At 39.9% G+C, this 17,069-nt stretch overlaps 1 protein-coding gene across 7 annotated transcripts in view; it reads left to right on the top strand.

Annotated features, from left to right (window-relative positions):
• Nucleotides 1–17,069, top strand: part of sh3gl3a (SH3-domain GRB2-like 3a) — a 62,273-nt gene that overhangs the window by 12,317 nt on the left and 32,887 nt on the right. For 6 of the 7 annotated variants that reach the window (XR_004613469.1, XR_004613467.1, XR_004613468.1 and 3 more), the window contains exons 2-7: nt 9,168–9,236; nt 9,552–9,624; nt 9,789–9,932; nt 10,660–10,793; nt 12,193–12,351; nt 12,736–12,839. Coding sequence is in view for 4 of the 7 variants with exons in the window: in XM_034581557.1 (XP_034437448.1) it covers nt 9,168–9,236; nt 9,552–9,624; nt 9,789–9,932; nt 10,660–10,793; nt 12,193–12,351; nt 12,736–12,839 (683 nt within the window). In the remaining 3 variants the exon portion in view is untranslated. The remainder of the gene's footprint in view (nt 1–9,167; nt 9,237–9,551; nt 9,625–9,788; nt 9,933–10,659; nt 10,794–12,192; nt 12,352–12,735; nt 12,840–17,069) is intronic. The other variant, XM_034581560.1, reaches the window with a different exon arrangement.

Raw genomic sequence — 17,069 nt, 5'->3', positions numbered from 1 at the left:
ATGCAGTGGCATGGCCAAGTGGGGCCACCATCGTACAGTAAGGCTATAATCCAAGTTTTTACCATTTCAATATTAATATTAAATAAATAATATTTAATTTAAAACTAAATCACTATGGATTTGAGTGAGAGGGTGAGATCATGAATGAAAACTGCAGAATTACACAATAATGCTCGGGTCACTTTTCTGACTGTTGGAATATCAACAATTTCCTCAGGGAATATCCCTACTCCCTACTAGGGAAAGTCTGTTCAGGGAACTTCCCTTGACAAATTCCTTGATTCGGAACACCCTGCAACATCATAAACTCTTCTTGTGAACATAGTAAACACAACCCCAATTGAATGCAGCAAGTGACTCATGAACAAAGTAGCTCATAGCAACATAGCTAATTCATAGCTAATGCAATTGCAACATCAATGTACTATCTGAGAGTAAAACCAGGATACACTGCAGTATTTTGGCTGATTATGCCAACAACGACTAACAATAACTAATGTTGAAGTAAGTAATGTTAAGTGAATTGTATCTTTGCTGAATTAATGAGAAGCTTCTACTAATTCCTGTAAGGTAATACCCATATAATTGTATGAAACTCATTAAATTAGTAGTACTGACAGAATCATTTTAGTTATAGACTTAATGGTCTTTCCCCTTTTGCCCCTAAAACTATTTAACTTTTTAGAAGCTTAAGTTCATTACTTTTCTCCAGCAGAGAAGATTGGTTTGTGGAAATCAGCATAACCATTCATTAAACAGGCAGTCGGCTGGAAGTATAATTAACAGCAGTATGATGGTAGTTAATGACTACCGAGCTTGAACTTTTAGTAGGATTACACAAAAACTACTGAACCAATTTTGTTGAATTTGGTGAACGGTTTGGGTATGGGCCAAGGGAAAAATAACTAACTAACATTGCGAGACAGGGCACCAGGCTTGGCAGAGTTATGCACTCAGCCAGTGCCTCTGTACTTTTGGTACTTTATTCTCTCTGTAGTATCTGTGTAACACTTGCATCCCTTTCGGTTGTTGCAACTGCAGTGCTTGTACAGTATATATTGGGTATAATATTATGAGAATTTGTATGAAATTCATATAATATTGGTTTCATACAAAGGTTTCAGACATAATAAAACAATCTCCGTTTTGATTTAGGGCCTGATCCACTAAAGGTTTGCGCGTGTAAAAACGTGTGCAAACTTGATTTCACCCGCAAAAAAACATGCAAGCTGATCTACTAACGGTGCGCACTGAGGATTGTGTGCAGAATAACACGCGGTGTGTGTGCTTAATGAATATGCTTTATCGGGCGTTTCTACCCAAATGCGGAAAATATTGGGAGGAGTATATGCAAATACTTTAAATTAGCACACGTATCTTGATGGAAACAAAATGCTGGGATCGTGACTGCGTCTATATTTAATACATTTGAAAGGTAGGTGCTAATTGGCACAGCGTTGTGCACAGATGTCTGCAGTTATTGTGGTGAGGAGGAGACAGCATGGAAGAAGACGGAGATAATTTTTTTTGTTTGGATGTTTGGATTGACAGAAGCAAAAATAATCCAGACCTATCGCCTATCCAGCAATGCCATTTTGGAGCTTTTGGATGAGCTCAATGCTGATTTGGAGCCACCAACAAGAAGCAATCACACAATACCACTGGCTGCATGTTGGGCAACAACCCAATGCTGCGGGATTGTGAGCATGCATCAATGTAATTCAAAGTCATTTCTCATGAGCGGTTGAGGTATGAGTTTCTTTTTATTTTCATGCAATACTCTTTAACTATGAGAAAAACACCATGAGCATTCACAACCACTAAAGAACAGAACATTTACTTCAAGCCTAAAGAAAATGAAAGTTGTCATTCATTATGTCTTCCTATTTCCTTCTTTTTGCCAACTTTACATTTTTAACTGGGGGTTTTCTTTTTCGCAGGTTGCGCTTGTCTCCAGTGCGTTCATCTCCTCCGGTGCGCTCTCCTCCCTCTCCATTCCCCGGCTGCTCCATTGTGGGACCTCACCACTGCCTGTACCCCATCTTCGATCCCTCTTGCAAGGGCCAGATACAGTGGTGCCCAGCTGCCTGGTGTTCGCTACAATGGCCCGAGTGTCGCACCTGAGCGCTCGTGCCACAGAGGAAACAGCTCTCACCTCCTGCGCAATGGATGGCAATCCATATTGAAGAGCTGCAGACTGATTTTGTTGTTGCTGCAGCAACTCCCTATTAATGTCATCACAATCTGGGCGCTTTTAAGGCTGTGCAGGGGTGCCTGCTGATTTGGGCTGAGTTGAGGAGTGAGGCGGGGATTGACGAACTTCTGACCAGATATCCACTTTTTTTGCAAAGAGAACCTTAGAAAGCCTTAGACACTGGTACTGCCTAATTAAATTAAATATATCCAGGAAAAACACGTGTTTGTCTTATTGTGCACTTACCTTCTTCTGCAATTGGCTCTTCCACCAGCCCCCCACCTGTTTTATTTGCAGAGGTTTTATTATTAGCAATTTTTTCTTTTGTTCTTCTTCTTATGTCCTGCCATCTTCTCTGTATTTCATCGGCTGTTCTTTTTGTTTTACCCACAGCATTGACTTTCTCAGATACTCTCCCATATCGCGTTTCTTTGAGTTATATTAAAGGGCCCATATTGTGTATAATACATTTTCTGGGCTTTTACTATCCGTAATAACTTGAAGGGGTCAGTAGGGACCCTCAAAGTATGAAAACAGTCACTCCACAGACTTTTTCACTCAGTCCATTCGAAGAAATATGTTATTGAAACGTCTCGTTTCGTACTTCCTCCCCCGTATGAGTAATATGGGTTCGCACTCATCTCTCAGCCCGACCCAGCCGGTACCAGTCCAGCCTCCGAACCCACCACCACCACCACCCCTCCACACCGAACGCGACACCAAGCAGACATGTTGCTGAGCTAGTAGCTTGTTAGCTACCACAGGCTAAGCACATAACCTCAACAAACATCACTGAAGAAACACTGCAGCGTGGAGGGAAGCAAGGAAGAGAATGTGTCCGTGCACATTCCTCCTAAGAACGTTACTGTTCGAGACCAGCGGTTACGCTTTATTTCTTCTGACGTGCCGTGTCGCTGTGCTCAGTACGGAGTAGCGTAGACGTTACTCGTTACTCGGAGCTGCAGAACAGTACATTGTACAACAAACAACAAAAAACAGTACACAAGGACATATCCTGTAAGACCCAAGACAATAATGCAGAATAAAAGTGAGTTGAATATTGAACCCCCCCAAAAAACACTTAAAATGATAAAACACTAAAACGATATTGTTAAGGAACTTTTGACCATCCTCACACATTACTGTATATGTCACTGTAAATTATGTATATAATGTAATATTATATTATATCTGTTGTGATGTCATGAGAGGGAGTGTCATCGAGGGGAGATACATCCCCTGCCAGTGGTTGCAGCAGAGACCACAACCCATCATGGCATCCAGTTAAGTGACTGCATTTCCCATAGTCAGGAGGGTAACCAGGGCCAAGGCTGCTGCCCAGCTGAAAGAGATGGCTCTGATTGCCCTGGAGAGAGAGAGAGAAGTTCAACTGAAAATACCTGTTTGTTTTGTTTAGCTGCTGTCTGCTGGCATTAAGTTAACCTTTTGCTGAAAAACCTGACTACATTATTTGAGTTAGAAACCACCACTTGTCATGTTCCTTTGTGCACCCACGCCTCACAAGCCGATTCCGACCTCTCAAGACATCCCACTGAACAGGAGAATAGTGCCTGTCTAATTCCACAGATACTCCCTTCTCTCTCTAAGCAGTACCCAAGGTCAGGTTATAGATAAAGGGCCAACCAACAGTACATTGTAGTGTCTACGCTCATATCTAACTCAGATGCACCAGAGAGAGAGACACCAACTTCAACTCTCACTAACTTTAACTCTTCTGTGTATTTCACCAGTGGCAAGACTTAAGGACACAATGTGATTTAGGAATGCATATTTAGGCTTAACTATCCAATAGGATACGAACACCTCCATGTAACATAGAGAGTGACAGCAATTCTAGCCATTAATGGATGTGCTGTTAGAATGGGTGATCCAAGTAGAAAAAGATATATGTGGATGCTGTGGGAGACATCTTCAGACTTGGGGGTGACAATTACTCATGTTACTCTGTTAGCATTTCTTTATTGTTGTACCTTCTGGTCTTATTGATGCATCAAGTTTTAATTGTGTTTTCTTCTTGTGTTTCTTATTTGTATGCATATGTATGCTTATTTTACACTGTAAAGCACTTTGTGACATCTCTGCTCTCGAAAGGTGCTATATAAATAAACTTACTTTATTACTAACTTACCTACATTAAAATATTTTGCATAAGACACCAGCTGCTGCCTGAGTTCTCCTTTCACCAACTTCCAAAAAACGTCCATAACAGAAATAACTAATAAAAGATGAAAAAACAAAAAATGGCATTAAACCTAAAAACCAGAGTGTAAAGGTTATTGAGATGCATGGCCGAAGCAAGATGTTTACTTATTGAGAAGTCTGATAGACGTTGGGATGAATGAGAGCTTGAGGTGGTTGGTCTTACACTTATAGGCTCTGTAACGTCTGCCTGAAAGTAACCGTTCAAATTCAGAGAACAGTATGTGTGACGGGTCATTAAGGATCCTTTGTGCTAGTCTGACCACAGAACCTTTGTAGATGGTCTGATAGTCCTTTTTGCCCATCACCTTCATAGCCCGTTTTACTATGTTCTCCTTTTTGGATTTTAGCTGGACTGTTAGAGTTCCGAACCGTGCTAACATTCTGTATCTAATTATACTTTCTAGCACAGCAGCGTAAAACGTTAGTGATCACACCGAACAGTCTAAGTCTGCTTAGGAAGTGCAGCCTTTGAGCTAGCTTCCCACCCAGAAAGTCTACATGGGCACTTTCCATTTCCATTTCAGATTACAGTCCAGCTGTGTTTCTCAGATATTTAAAAGGGCTCACCTCCTCAATAACTTTTTCACTGATTATGACCAGGTCATAGACTCTAACTTCTCTGGGTTCGAGTATCATCTCCATCTTTTTCTCCATCTTTTTTATGTTCAAAATTTGATAATGACTGTCTAAGGGGTCAATCTCATCCAGGTACATTGCAGGGCAGTCCTCCCTGTGCAGCAAGCTTAAAATCACTGTATCATCAGAGAATTTGATGATATAATTATTTGGCCGGCTACTCCTGCATTTAGGATTTAGTATACAGTGTGTGGAGTAAATTATTTCCTCAAAATCTTTTTGAATTTGGAAATGCTGAAAGAGGGACCATCATCAATACTCTGAAAAGAGTAGTTAGTACTGTTCCTAACACTAGTTTGAGAAATCTTAAGGTTGACAGACCTGCAATTACAAGATATAGCTCTGAACCTATGACAGTTGCTGTTCAGCAAGGGGTGCAGAAAATAATAGTCATTTAACTTGGCCTTAATTTGAAATTATGGCCAAACCTTTGAGAATAAGAACTGAGTTTAATAAATGGGAATTAGACTTTAACATACAAAGTAACAACAGCCTTGGTCTGGAATGCTGGGTAATTATTTTGTTTGTTTAGACTAAGCAATGTTAGCAAAAAGAGAAAGATATTGTTCTTCTGTGGGTGTTCGTGTGTTCTCTCCAAAGGAAGGAGCAAGCATCCCTTCCACTCCCCCAGACCCTGGGTTCGGGTTGGACCTGAGACTTGTGTTCAGAGTGCAGGAAGACGCAACATAGATCTATCAACACAGTCACACAAACAATGAATGAATGCACCATGCTTGTGGCTTCTTTGATCTGTGACTTAAAAGATCCAGACAGTTAGCACTGAGGCTTCATACCAAAGACCCTGTTGATCGGAACTGTTTTACTTACGATGATAGTTTATTGAGCCCTGTATTCACTCTCAATTCGCTGCTCAGGATAATTGCAGCTCTAATGTGTAGATAAGATGACATCACTGTGGATTAAAAGCGGGGCCAACGGCCCCCATCAATTTCCCCCAGCTGTCACCTGCTGCTGCAGCATGTACCAACGCACCATAGAACATGTCATCGTCACAGTGAGCACTGCTGCTTCCCCCTTTCTCCCTTCAATGCAACATCATGCAACCCTTCTTACTCCACAGTACATTTTAATGTGAATCAAGGTTTAATTTTCATCTAGAAAAATCTACACAATGGTAAAACAATTCTGTGGCAGTAGACCTTGCCACGGGGCTCTCCCCACAGCAACCAGAGACGAACCATTCACTTTTTAACATACTTTATTGAATCAGACACACACGAGAATAAACATAAATAAACTTAAACTTAAGCAACTAGCTGCCTCACGGAGAGGGACCAATCCGCTAACAGCTCTCACCTGTGCTGATTGATCCTCTGTGGTGGAGGTGAGGGTGCTCTCCCAGCCCACTCACCTCCACAAATTCATTTGACAAAAACTTCAGAATCTACTTTTAAAATGTAATTTTTGCAAAGCATTTGCAATTCTTGGACGTGAGATGATTCCAGTTTGGTATTCTACAGTCATAAAGTATTTTCAAACTACACTGTGTTCTTTTAAATCCTCTGTCTTCTTTCATGGATCCATTTTAGGACATGGTGATGAATGGAGGGAAGGGAAAACATAGGGCTCCATTTGAACAATCTAACATGGTTCAAAAGTGTTGTATTTAGTCTCGTAAATAGTCATGGGTGTGTTTTGGATGTGACATACCTTTTTTAAGCTGGCAGTGGATTTGCCAGATAGTAAAAGAGAAATCTTTCAAAGCAACATGGGGCAACCAACAGCATTACTGTGCTCTCTGTTCCTGACTAAAGGTCTGTACTTAACGCACAGAGGTCAATCCTCTTATCTTACTCAGTGAAATGAGAGGTTTTGCAGCATACTTGTAAAGGTGTACAGTGGTACCTTCCTGTTCATTCCACTCGGCACACTGTCCCCCCCTACCCTCTGTCCTCGAAAGGCTCTGGCAGCCTGATTGGGCTGTCTGATTTCTACAACCTGAGCTTGCTAATTTTATCCAGGCTCTGCCCCACTTGGTCCCTACAACTCTCCTACACCTGGCATTACTACTATGCACTGTACACTTCATACTGTATACAAGCCACTTGTACTAGAATGGAGGCAGTAGGGTTCTCTGTTTGGATTTCCAGGGTAGCTGAACTGAGCCTCAGCCACTTGCAGCAAAGATTTTATCTCATGATTGGGCCTATTACTATATCAACTTATCGTACAATGTATAAACATTAAGTCAATAATTTGGCTGACCTCGATACATTGCCCATTGTGTTGCTTTTTTGTTTATATAAGAATGTCACCAACAGAGAGTTGTGAGTTGTGCTGCTTCTCTCCTCTCTTCTGTGTCTGGGAGCGAGGCGGAGTTTACACTCACACAAATGCCTCGGTCCGGCCCCGCCCACACTGACTCACACAAGGAGAAATAGAAACGGAAGTAGAGATGAGATGAAGTGAAAACATAATGGGTTTAGGCTGGATGAGAAAGGAGAGCTCATTAATGTCAACAAGGCGGTATGTTGAATTTGGAAATACAGGGTTTCCACCACATTCATTATTACCCCTGATGCTGTCAGGTTGTCAGACGTTATTAGGACCCGTACAATACTTGGAGGAATTACTTTCTGTTTGTTTGATTTGCTCAAGAGTTTATGGGGGACACATTTTAACACAGTGAAAAAAGTCTGTGCGTACTCAGTTCACCTGCTACACACAACATGAGACATGCAGAGCCAGGACACAACAATCCAGATCCATGATCCTATCCTGATTACTAAATACATGTGACTGACACTTTGTGTGTGAAGGGCGACAGAGGTGAGCAGTCACACAAACACACTTATACGCATACACAATCCTGGAGGAAATGGCGCCTAATGTCCCATCTGACTCTTCAACTCAGCACTAGCCGTGATTGCTCAACTGTCTTTTATTCTGGATTGATTTTGAGGTTCTCCCACTTTGTAGCTTCCTGTAAATGTTGTGCTGTTGGGGGAGCTACTAATTGGACTTTTAGTCGGACTGAGTCTGTGGTGAAACCCCTATCATCACTTCATCACTCTATTTTTAATCTGCTAATTTACTAAACTGCTCCTTAAAGAAGAGCCATCATTCTGCATGGCTGAGTAACATAACTGCCTTGTGGTTCTATTAGTTTTTCCTTGCATCCATAATAGTTACATGAATTGTTTATCAGTGACTGACCTGCAAATCAGTTTTATTCCTCACTGGCCAACTGCCCCAAATCTCCAAGTATTAGTCCACTATTTGTGCACACAGAATTTTAATCCTCCTTAAATGTGCCAGGGAATGGTCTGTCCCAGTGGTCCCATTACTCTATGTGACACACATTTGAAAACTCTGCAAACTCACTACAGTTAATGCTGTTAAGGAACAAGTGTTGACTGTGGTATATTACCAGTTCTTTAACCACAACAAACATGAGCCTTAACAACTAGACATAAATTACAAATACCAAACTCTCTCACTCGTGTGGATTTATTTATTTAGAAACTGATGGATGCTTGATTCAGCTTCACTTTCAAATAGCATATTGCTCACTTGTGAAAGGTTGGATTGAATAACCACAACATGTTTCCATGCCCATCATTCACTACATGCAGCAGTATCTGCTTACCTGTACACAGGAGTGAGGTCGAATCTGAGATTAACTTAGTTGTTTTAACAAAATCCTTTTGGAATATGTGTTATCCCCCTGCTAAATTGTGTGTGTGTGGGGTGGGGGGTGCATATAGTGGTTAGTGTAATCCTTTGGTTTCCAGAATAAAACTTGAACCTGTGCCACCTCTGCATTGCTCTTTGCAAGCATGGTTCAGACAGAGATTTTATTTTATGTTGTTATCCAAAAGTTTCATTAAGTGTCTTTACTGTAATGTTTACTGCATTTCAAAATAGTTGTATTTGTAGTATTCAGCCTTTTTGATGTTGAAAAGTTAGGAAAATTAGTGACATTGCATCAAAATCTAGATGCTTACTCTAGGACTCTTCTCAATATATCGACTATACGTTATGGTCCAAAAAGGACAGTGTCAAGACATTTGAACATCTCACAGTCTCCGGTTAATTGTAATCATTAATATTTAGTAAATTTAAGAATTCTCTCGTTGCTCTCTCTGTGCAGCTACTCAGTGAGAAGATCAGTGGGGCAGAGGGGACAAAACTGGACGATGACTTCATGGAGATGGAAAGGGTGAGTTTGCTGTGACGGATGTGTAGTTTTACACTTGGTAGTGACATCCTGTGTTGAAAACATGTAACTGCAGAACTAACTGATGGAAGTAGACAGAAGTGATGGAAATGGAGTTTTGCTATGTTTGCTGCTTTGTTGCTTTGTTGCTCTGTTGCTCTGCTGCTTACATTTATGATACACACAAACACAAACACAAACATATATAGGTATTGTAAGATATGAATTAATGTAATATTCTAAATATCTTTCAGAATGACAAAAATATCTGCAATATTTACATATATTATTTCCTGTTTATTGTCTTCATCTCTATAGAAAATTGAGGTGACCAACAAGTCAGTGTTTGACCTCTTGTCCAAAACAACAGAGTACCTCCAGCCTAACCCAGGTTAAAGAAAAGAAAAAACAATGATGAACCATATTGTGTATTATTTTGTTAAATACATAATTGTTTTACATAATTTTTTTTTTTTTTAACTACTCTACTACAACTTTGTTTTGCAAAAGAAACCCAATAATGGAATGTGGAATATTCATCTTTTTTCTCTATAGCCTCTCGAGCCAAACTAAACATGCTGACAACAGTGTCTAAGATCCGAGGGCAGGTGAAGACCACCGGCTACCCTCAGACTGAAGGCCTGCTGGGAGACTGCATGCTGCGCTATGGTCATGAACTGGGAGAGGACTCCGTGTTTGGTACCATTCTTATGTTTCAGAACTTCTCCAATAACTGTTTATAGACTGGTCTACCTATAACTACCAAGGCCTGTTACAATGATCATCAACAGCATCATGCATAAGTCATATTCAACTTAGTTTTACTCCATATTGTTTTTGATACAAACTCTGAACTTTGTTTATAGTTTATATATACGATGTTTTATACTGCATTTCCACAGCATATGTCCTACTCACCACTCTGCTGCTCTGTTACATTATGGTGTCATTCACTGTTCATTAATTCCACTTTCAATTGTTTCGGTTGATGTGGGACATTCAACTGTTCCTGCTCAGATGTGTCACATTTCCTCAGGCTTTCATGGCTCAATGTTTTGGTGATGAATTTGATTTGAGTTTGTGTAACTTGATTATCAGAGAGGAAAACCACCAACAACTGTGCAGTATATCCTGTTAGGTTCAGCTGTGGCTTATATATAATCTTAGTTTTTAATGTGGACGTTTTGGTTGTATAAGTGAGATCATGGAAATCAACTTATGAAATAAAGGCAACTTTGAATTTAAAGCCTAAGTGATTAAAAGGGAATCGAGATATTTCTATAGTGTAAACTGTTTACCAAGAATTTCCTTTTTGTAGGATCAACAGCCTGTTGTGCATGAATTCAGATGATTTGTGTGTTACATTTCCCTGCTACAAAAACTACAGGCTAACAGAAACATTGTGGTTTGTCTCTCTGTCCTGTAGGCTGTGCTCTGCTGGACATGGGTGAGGCCATGAGACAGATGGCAGATGTGAAGGACTCCCTGGACATAAACGTCAAACAAAACTTTATTGACCCCGTGCAGAATCTACAGGACAAGGACCTGAAAGAGATCATGGTACACTTTAATATAAATTAAATTAAATGAGGTGACATTTTTGAATAACCTGTGGCAGGTTATTGATTTTGGTCCAAAGTTCAAAACGTGACCTTAAAGTTCTAATAATGCTGACAGTGTTTGCAACACAGGGGAAGTTTGACAACACTTCAGGGTGTGCAGAGATTACTGCAGCACATTTGCAATGCTGTTTGAAATCTGCCATTAGATCAGTGTCAACATGCATGCCTTGATGACACTTTCATTTCATGTAGAGTGCATACACTGTGTTTCCCCATACCATAAACTGCATTCTAAACCTCACTGAAGGAAAAGTACAGAAATATCATCAACCAACTGCACTTAGATTTATTTTAAGTCACTTCATAAACAGCTGGATAGTTTGGTCTATAAGGACCTAAGGAACTAAGGATCATCCACCTATCCAACTTGTTCTCCCTGGTATCTGATACCTCTCAATCTGTCAAACTGTGTTGAACTCACTGATGGTAACATGGGTCTAGCAGTTGTTTATTTGCAATACAAATCTTAGTTGACAGCTCACTTTGACTGCATTAATATGTAACTTTTTGCCAATGACAATATCAATCCAACTGGCCCATAACCAATCTGCTTCAGCTGAATTATCAGTGCCATCAATTCAATTAACTTTTATTTTTACAGCATCAAATCACAACACACGTTATCTCACAGCACTACATAGTAAAGTTGAGACCTTACATTATTGATTCAACGTACCAGAACTTACTTGTTACCAAATAATGTTGCATTATTACATACATATACAGTCTTAGGATAATCCATTTCTAGCAGTTTAAAATCAATAAATGATAATAGCAGTAGTTGTTAGTGAATGGAAATGGATATAATAGTTATGATAGTTAACAGATAATAGTAGTTGCTGCTAAAATCTGCTGTCTTAAAATGCTTCTGCTTTCACACGAAAGACAAACCACAGCACAGTCCACGTAGAAATGTCTGGATCAAGAGTCTGTGTGTGATTGTTTGAACTGCACCACTGTTTGCTCTATAGCTTTCACAGCACAATGTCTGAACTGAGCCAAAGAAGTCAGGTGTTCACACTGTGCTCCTGTTTTCAGCTCATCAGTCATAAACCTCAAGCCTTGAAATAACAGACCTTTGGTGCATTGTGGACACTATTAATAGGAAACTGCATGCTGTGTGATGAAATGCATACAATGTTTTATACAATATCACATTGAGGCAAAAAAGAAGTAAGAAGATATGACATTATGTTTCAAAAAGTACACCGTTCAAAACAAATGAGATGATACAACACACGCTGCGTGTGCAGGATGTGGGACTTGTTGTCAGTCTCTAGGTACATGCCAGTTAGTGTGTAGAGATCATCATTTATAGTTGTTGTTTGTGTCCGCAGCACCACCTGAAGAAGCTGGAGGGCCGCCGGTTAGACTTTGACTATAAGAAGAAGCGTCGGGGGAAAATCCCTGATGAGGAGATCCGACAGGCTGTGGAGAAGTTTGATGAGAGCAAAGAGCTGGCTGAGAGGAGCATGTTCAACTTCCTGGAGAATGATGTAAGAGGACCACTACATGAAGATTGGACCAACAGCTAATACAAGAGATGTGACAAACATCCGGCACAGCAGCAGGCAAAATTAAATAAAACTCTTCAACGTGAAGATTTAATATATTAATACATTGATTGTTTAAGCCGTGCTGTTTATTAGAAATGGTATCATATTTTTTCAGAAAAAACTGACAGCAGTCAAGACTTTATCATTTTGCGTCAGATTTGTACACTTAACAATTATGGTGTATATCATCAGAAGTACAAATGTAGAAAATGTGAGGTTTGATTCATACATAGTGAACAGACAGTCACAGATGTGATTTGAATGGATGTTGAAGTTAATGTGTGTGTTTGGGTTGTGCTCATGCATTGGGGCCATGGCCAATAGGTGGAGCAGGTGAGCCAGCTGTCATCACTGATCGAGGCGGCCTTAGAGTACCACCGGCAGTCATGTGAAATCCTGGAGGAGCTGAGTGGAAAGCTGCAGAAGCGGTAAGGAGGTGGTGTGTTGTCTTTAAAGATTCACTTAACTGTGCTGTCAGTAGGGACTCTGTGACAAAACTGCCGTCAAACTCGGCTGCTGCTTTGCAAAATGTTTATTTCACTCAGAGTGGTTGTGACATGAATGCCAATGGTGACAGCAGGTGTGTGGGCAGCACTACTACAGCCAATATGCTTAAATGAATGTGTTACAAGGTTTATGGCACCATCTCACAAGATGCCACTCACACATTTTACAAATATAAAGGACCCACACAGACTGCTGTTGTTTCTTTGTATCAATGTGTGGGACTGACCTGAGAGCAGCTACGACCAGTGCTGGGTATTGCTGCCAACCCAAATGATACTCAAACCACAACTATTTTTTTAACCAAAAACCTTTTTGTTTATTCTTTTTATTTTCACATATGGTTACACACATTTCTTTGCACACTGTTCACTTAAAGTATCTTTAATATTTTATGTCATTTAAACTCAATCAAAACCAAGCATAATACACTTTGCTACACTCTGCTACATGTACACCTACAAATTTTACAAAAATATTCCGCATTTAGATGTAGTTTCATTCATCATATAGTTCAGTATCTTCTGTCATAGTAACTCAAGAGTGTTTTCATGATGGTTTTCGATACATCACTGGAGTGTCCATATAATGTTAGTGGGAGGTGTCTATCTGTGTCCCATTCAGAGGCTCTGCTAGTAATGAGGAAGAGGAGGCAGAATATTCAAAAAGCATCATGACAGTATATTAGTTTACTGCTGTGAAAAAAGTGACTGAAGATTAAGAATGTGAAAATTTCAGTCTTCATTTTTACTGCTTAGTAATCAGTTTGGCTGCCGCTGAAGTGAAGAGACTCCATACACAGCTCAGGATTGGTCCATTCAGATCAGCTTCCTTCAGAAGCAGTGCTCTCTTTCTAATGGCACGTTTATGTTTATTGAAACGGATGACAACACATGTACGAAAATAAGTCATTTCAACTTGATTAATGTCAACAAGGCGGTATGTTGAATTTGGAAATACAGGGTTTCCACCACATTCATTATTACCCCTGATGCTGTCAGGTTGTCAGAAGTTATTAGGACCCGTACAATACTTGGAGGAACTTGATTCAGATTACCCTTGTTTAGAACAGACCAGATTCCTGTCACTTTGTTAAGTGTGGTTCAGATGTAGAGCTTCAACATTAACTCTTACTGTGTCCTTTCATGGGAAAACCCATCTGCTGCCCAGAAAGAGCCATTCAAATATACAGTGGATATAAAAAGTCTACACACCCTGTTAAAATGCCAGGTTTTTGTGATGTAAAAAAATGAGACCAAGATAAATCATGTCCGAACTTTTCCCACCTTTAATGTGACCTATAACATGAACAATTCAATTGAAAAACAAACTGAAATCTTTTAGTGGGAAAAATAAAAAATAAAACACTTACAATAACCTGGTTGCATAAATATGCACACCCTTAAACTAATACTTTGTGGAAGCACCTTTTGATTTTATTACAGCACTCAGTCTTTTTGGGTAGGAGGCTATTAGATGTTCCATTGGATTCAGGTCTGGGCTCTGGCTGGGCCATTCCAAAACTTTAATCTTCTTCTGGTGAAGCCATGCTTTTGTTGATTTGGATGTATGCTTTGGGTCGTTGTCGTGCTGAAAGGTGAAATTCCTCTTCATCTTCAGCTTTCTAACGGAAGCCTGAAGGTTTTGTGCCTAAATTGACTGGTATTTGGAACTGTTCATAATTCCCTCCACCTTGACTAAGGCCCCGGTTCCAGCTGAAGTAAACCAGCCCCAAAGCATGATGCTGCCACCACCATGCTTCACAGTGGGTACGGTGCTCTTTGGGTGATGTGCAGTGTTGTTTTTGCACCAAACATACCTTTTGGAATTATGGCCAAAAAGTTCAACCTTGGTTTCATCAGACCATAACACATTTTCCCACATGCTTTTTGGAGACTTCATGTATGTTTTTGCAAAATTTTGCCGGGCTTGGATGTTTTTCTTCGTAAGTAAAGGCTTCCGTCTTGCCACCCTACCCCATAGCCCAAACATATGAAGAAAGGGGAGATTGTTGTCACGTGTAGTACACAGCCAGTACACAGCCAGTACACAGCCAGTACTTCCTGCAGCTGCTTTAATGTTGCTGTAGGCCTCTTGGAAGCCTCCCTGACCAGTTTTCTTCTCATCTTTTCATCAGTTTTGGAGGGACGTCCAGTTCTTGGTAATGTCACTGTTGTGCCATATTTTCTCCACTTGATGATGACTGTCTTCACTGTGTTCCATGGTATATCTACTGCCTTGGAAATTCTTTTGTACCCTTCTCCTGACTGATACCTTTCAACAATGAGATCCCTCTGATGCTTTGGAAGCTCTCTGCAGACCGTGGCTTCTGCTGTAAGATGCAACTAAGAACATGTCAGGAAAATCCTACTAGAACAGCTGAACTTTATTTGGGATTAATCTGAGTCACTTTAAATGATGGCAGGAGTGTACTGACTACTATTTAACACGAGTTTGAATGTGATTGGTTAATTCTGAACACAGCCACATCCCCAGTTATAAGAGGGTGTGCACACTTATGCAACCACATTATTTAATTTTTTTATTTTTCCCCCTAAAAGATTTCAGTTTGTTTTTCTTCACGTTATAGGTCACATTAAAGGTGGAAAAAGTTCTGACATGATTTATCTTGGTCTCATTTTTTTACATCACAAAAACCTGGCATTTTAACAGGGTGTGTAGACTTTTTATATCCACTGTATGTGGTATGTTGCAAATAATCCTTTCATTTCATCTTTTGTTTAAGGCAACTCACATTGACATACTGTACTGAGACGTCAGTAACCCGACAGTAGTTTATCAAAATGTCTGAAACTGTGCTTCAGGACATAGAATCAGTCTGAGTGTTACTCATTCAGCTCAGGCCCGCCTCTCATGTCCCAGTCTGTCAGGAAACCACTTTGGCAGAGTTCATGTGGGAGTGAGTAAAAAGTCTGAAGACAGTCGTCAACATGACTGCTCATGATGAATAATACAAGTATGGGTGGACTGATCTGTCATGGAGAGACAGTCATCAGTCTGTGTTTCATAAGCAAGCTGCCAAGTCACTTCAGTGTTAAATGCTGACACTTACATGTTGCATTGATTTCATTCATTGATTCATTGACACTTTGTGGGACTGAACATTTTAGTTAGTGATTTTAATATGTTATGTTTATGGTGATAACTTGGAGTTGGTTTCAATAAATCAATCTATAAAATTTTATTTGTATAGCCCATATTCACATATTACAATTTGTCTCATAGGGCTTTAACAAGGTGTGACATCCTCTGTCCTTAACCCTCAACAAGAGTAAGGAAATACACTCCAAAAAAAACTCCAATTAACGTGGAAAAAAGGTAGAAACCTCAGAGAGAGCCACATGTGAGGGATCCCTCTCCCAGGACGGACAGAGGTGCAATAGATGTCAAGTGTAACTGAGAACTTCAACAAATTAAGAGAAATTAAGATTTACAACATTGATTAGAAGAAACAGTTTTCAACATAATGGAGAAGTTTGACAATGTTTAAAGTATTTATACATAAACAAATGTCTGATAGAGATGAAGGCAGCAGCAATGACAAATGAATTGAGGAGATCACAGTCTATGATCCACCATCATGATCCACGATGTGGCTGCATATGTGACAGAGCCACACGATTGGCCTTTTGGCTCTGTTCATTAAAACCAACTGACCAAACACACAATATCCTAATACCTCTTGCAACACATTTAAACTTCACGTGTCCTTTATTTTCCCATAAAAAAAATAGTCACAAACCAAAGGGCAGAAAATTATATTTTTTATTGTTTTAGCTTCCATGGTTATGTCCCTACATTACTGTTATGGTGGTTCAATATGCTGCTCACTTACACTGAATTCATTTTCAAATACATTTCACATGAAAGAGACCCTATGATAGAGATCATTGGTCAATCAGCACAGTCCACTAGCAAGCGACCATTTTCCTTATCATGGATCCATGTTATACAATGCTCTGTGCTAAAAATTCATGATCTTACAATGGGCTTATAAAGTAGAAAAAGATCGATCACAATTTAAAAACATCAGATCTCACACCCCTACATTAGTAAGGTCCAGATGATCTTGCGGTTCTTCTGAGCGCATTCATGAACCTCTGAAAATTCTGGAGCCTCTTAAAAGAAAAACC

This window comes from Hippoglossus hippoglossus, chromosome 3 (assembly GCF_009819705.1).
Source record: "Hippoglossus hippoglossus isolate fHipHip1 chromosome 3, fHipHip1.pri, whole genome shotgun sequence".
In the NCBI taxonomy this organism is placed as follows: Eukaryota; Metazoa; Chordata; class Actinopteri; order Pleuronectiformes; family Pleuronectidae; genus Hippoglossus; species Hippoglossus hippoglossus.
The sequence above is the reverse complement of the archived record's forward strand: the minus strand, read 5'-3'. Positions and strand labels throughout refer to the sequence as shown.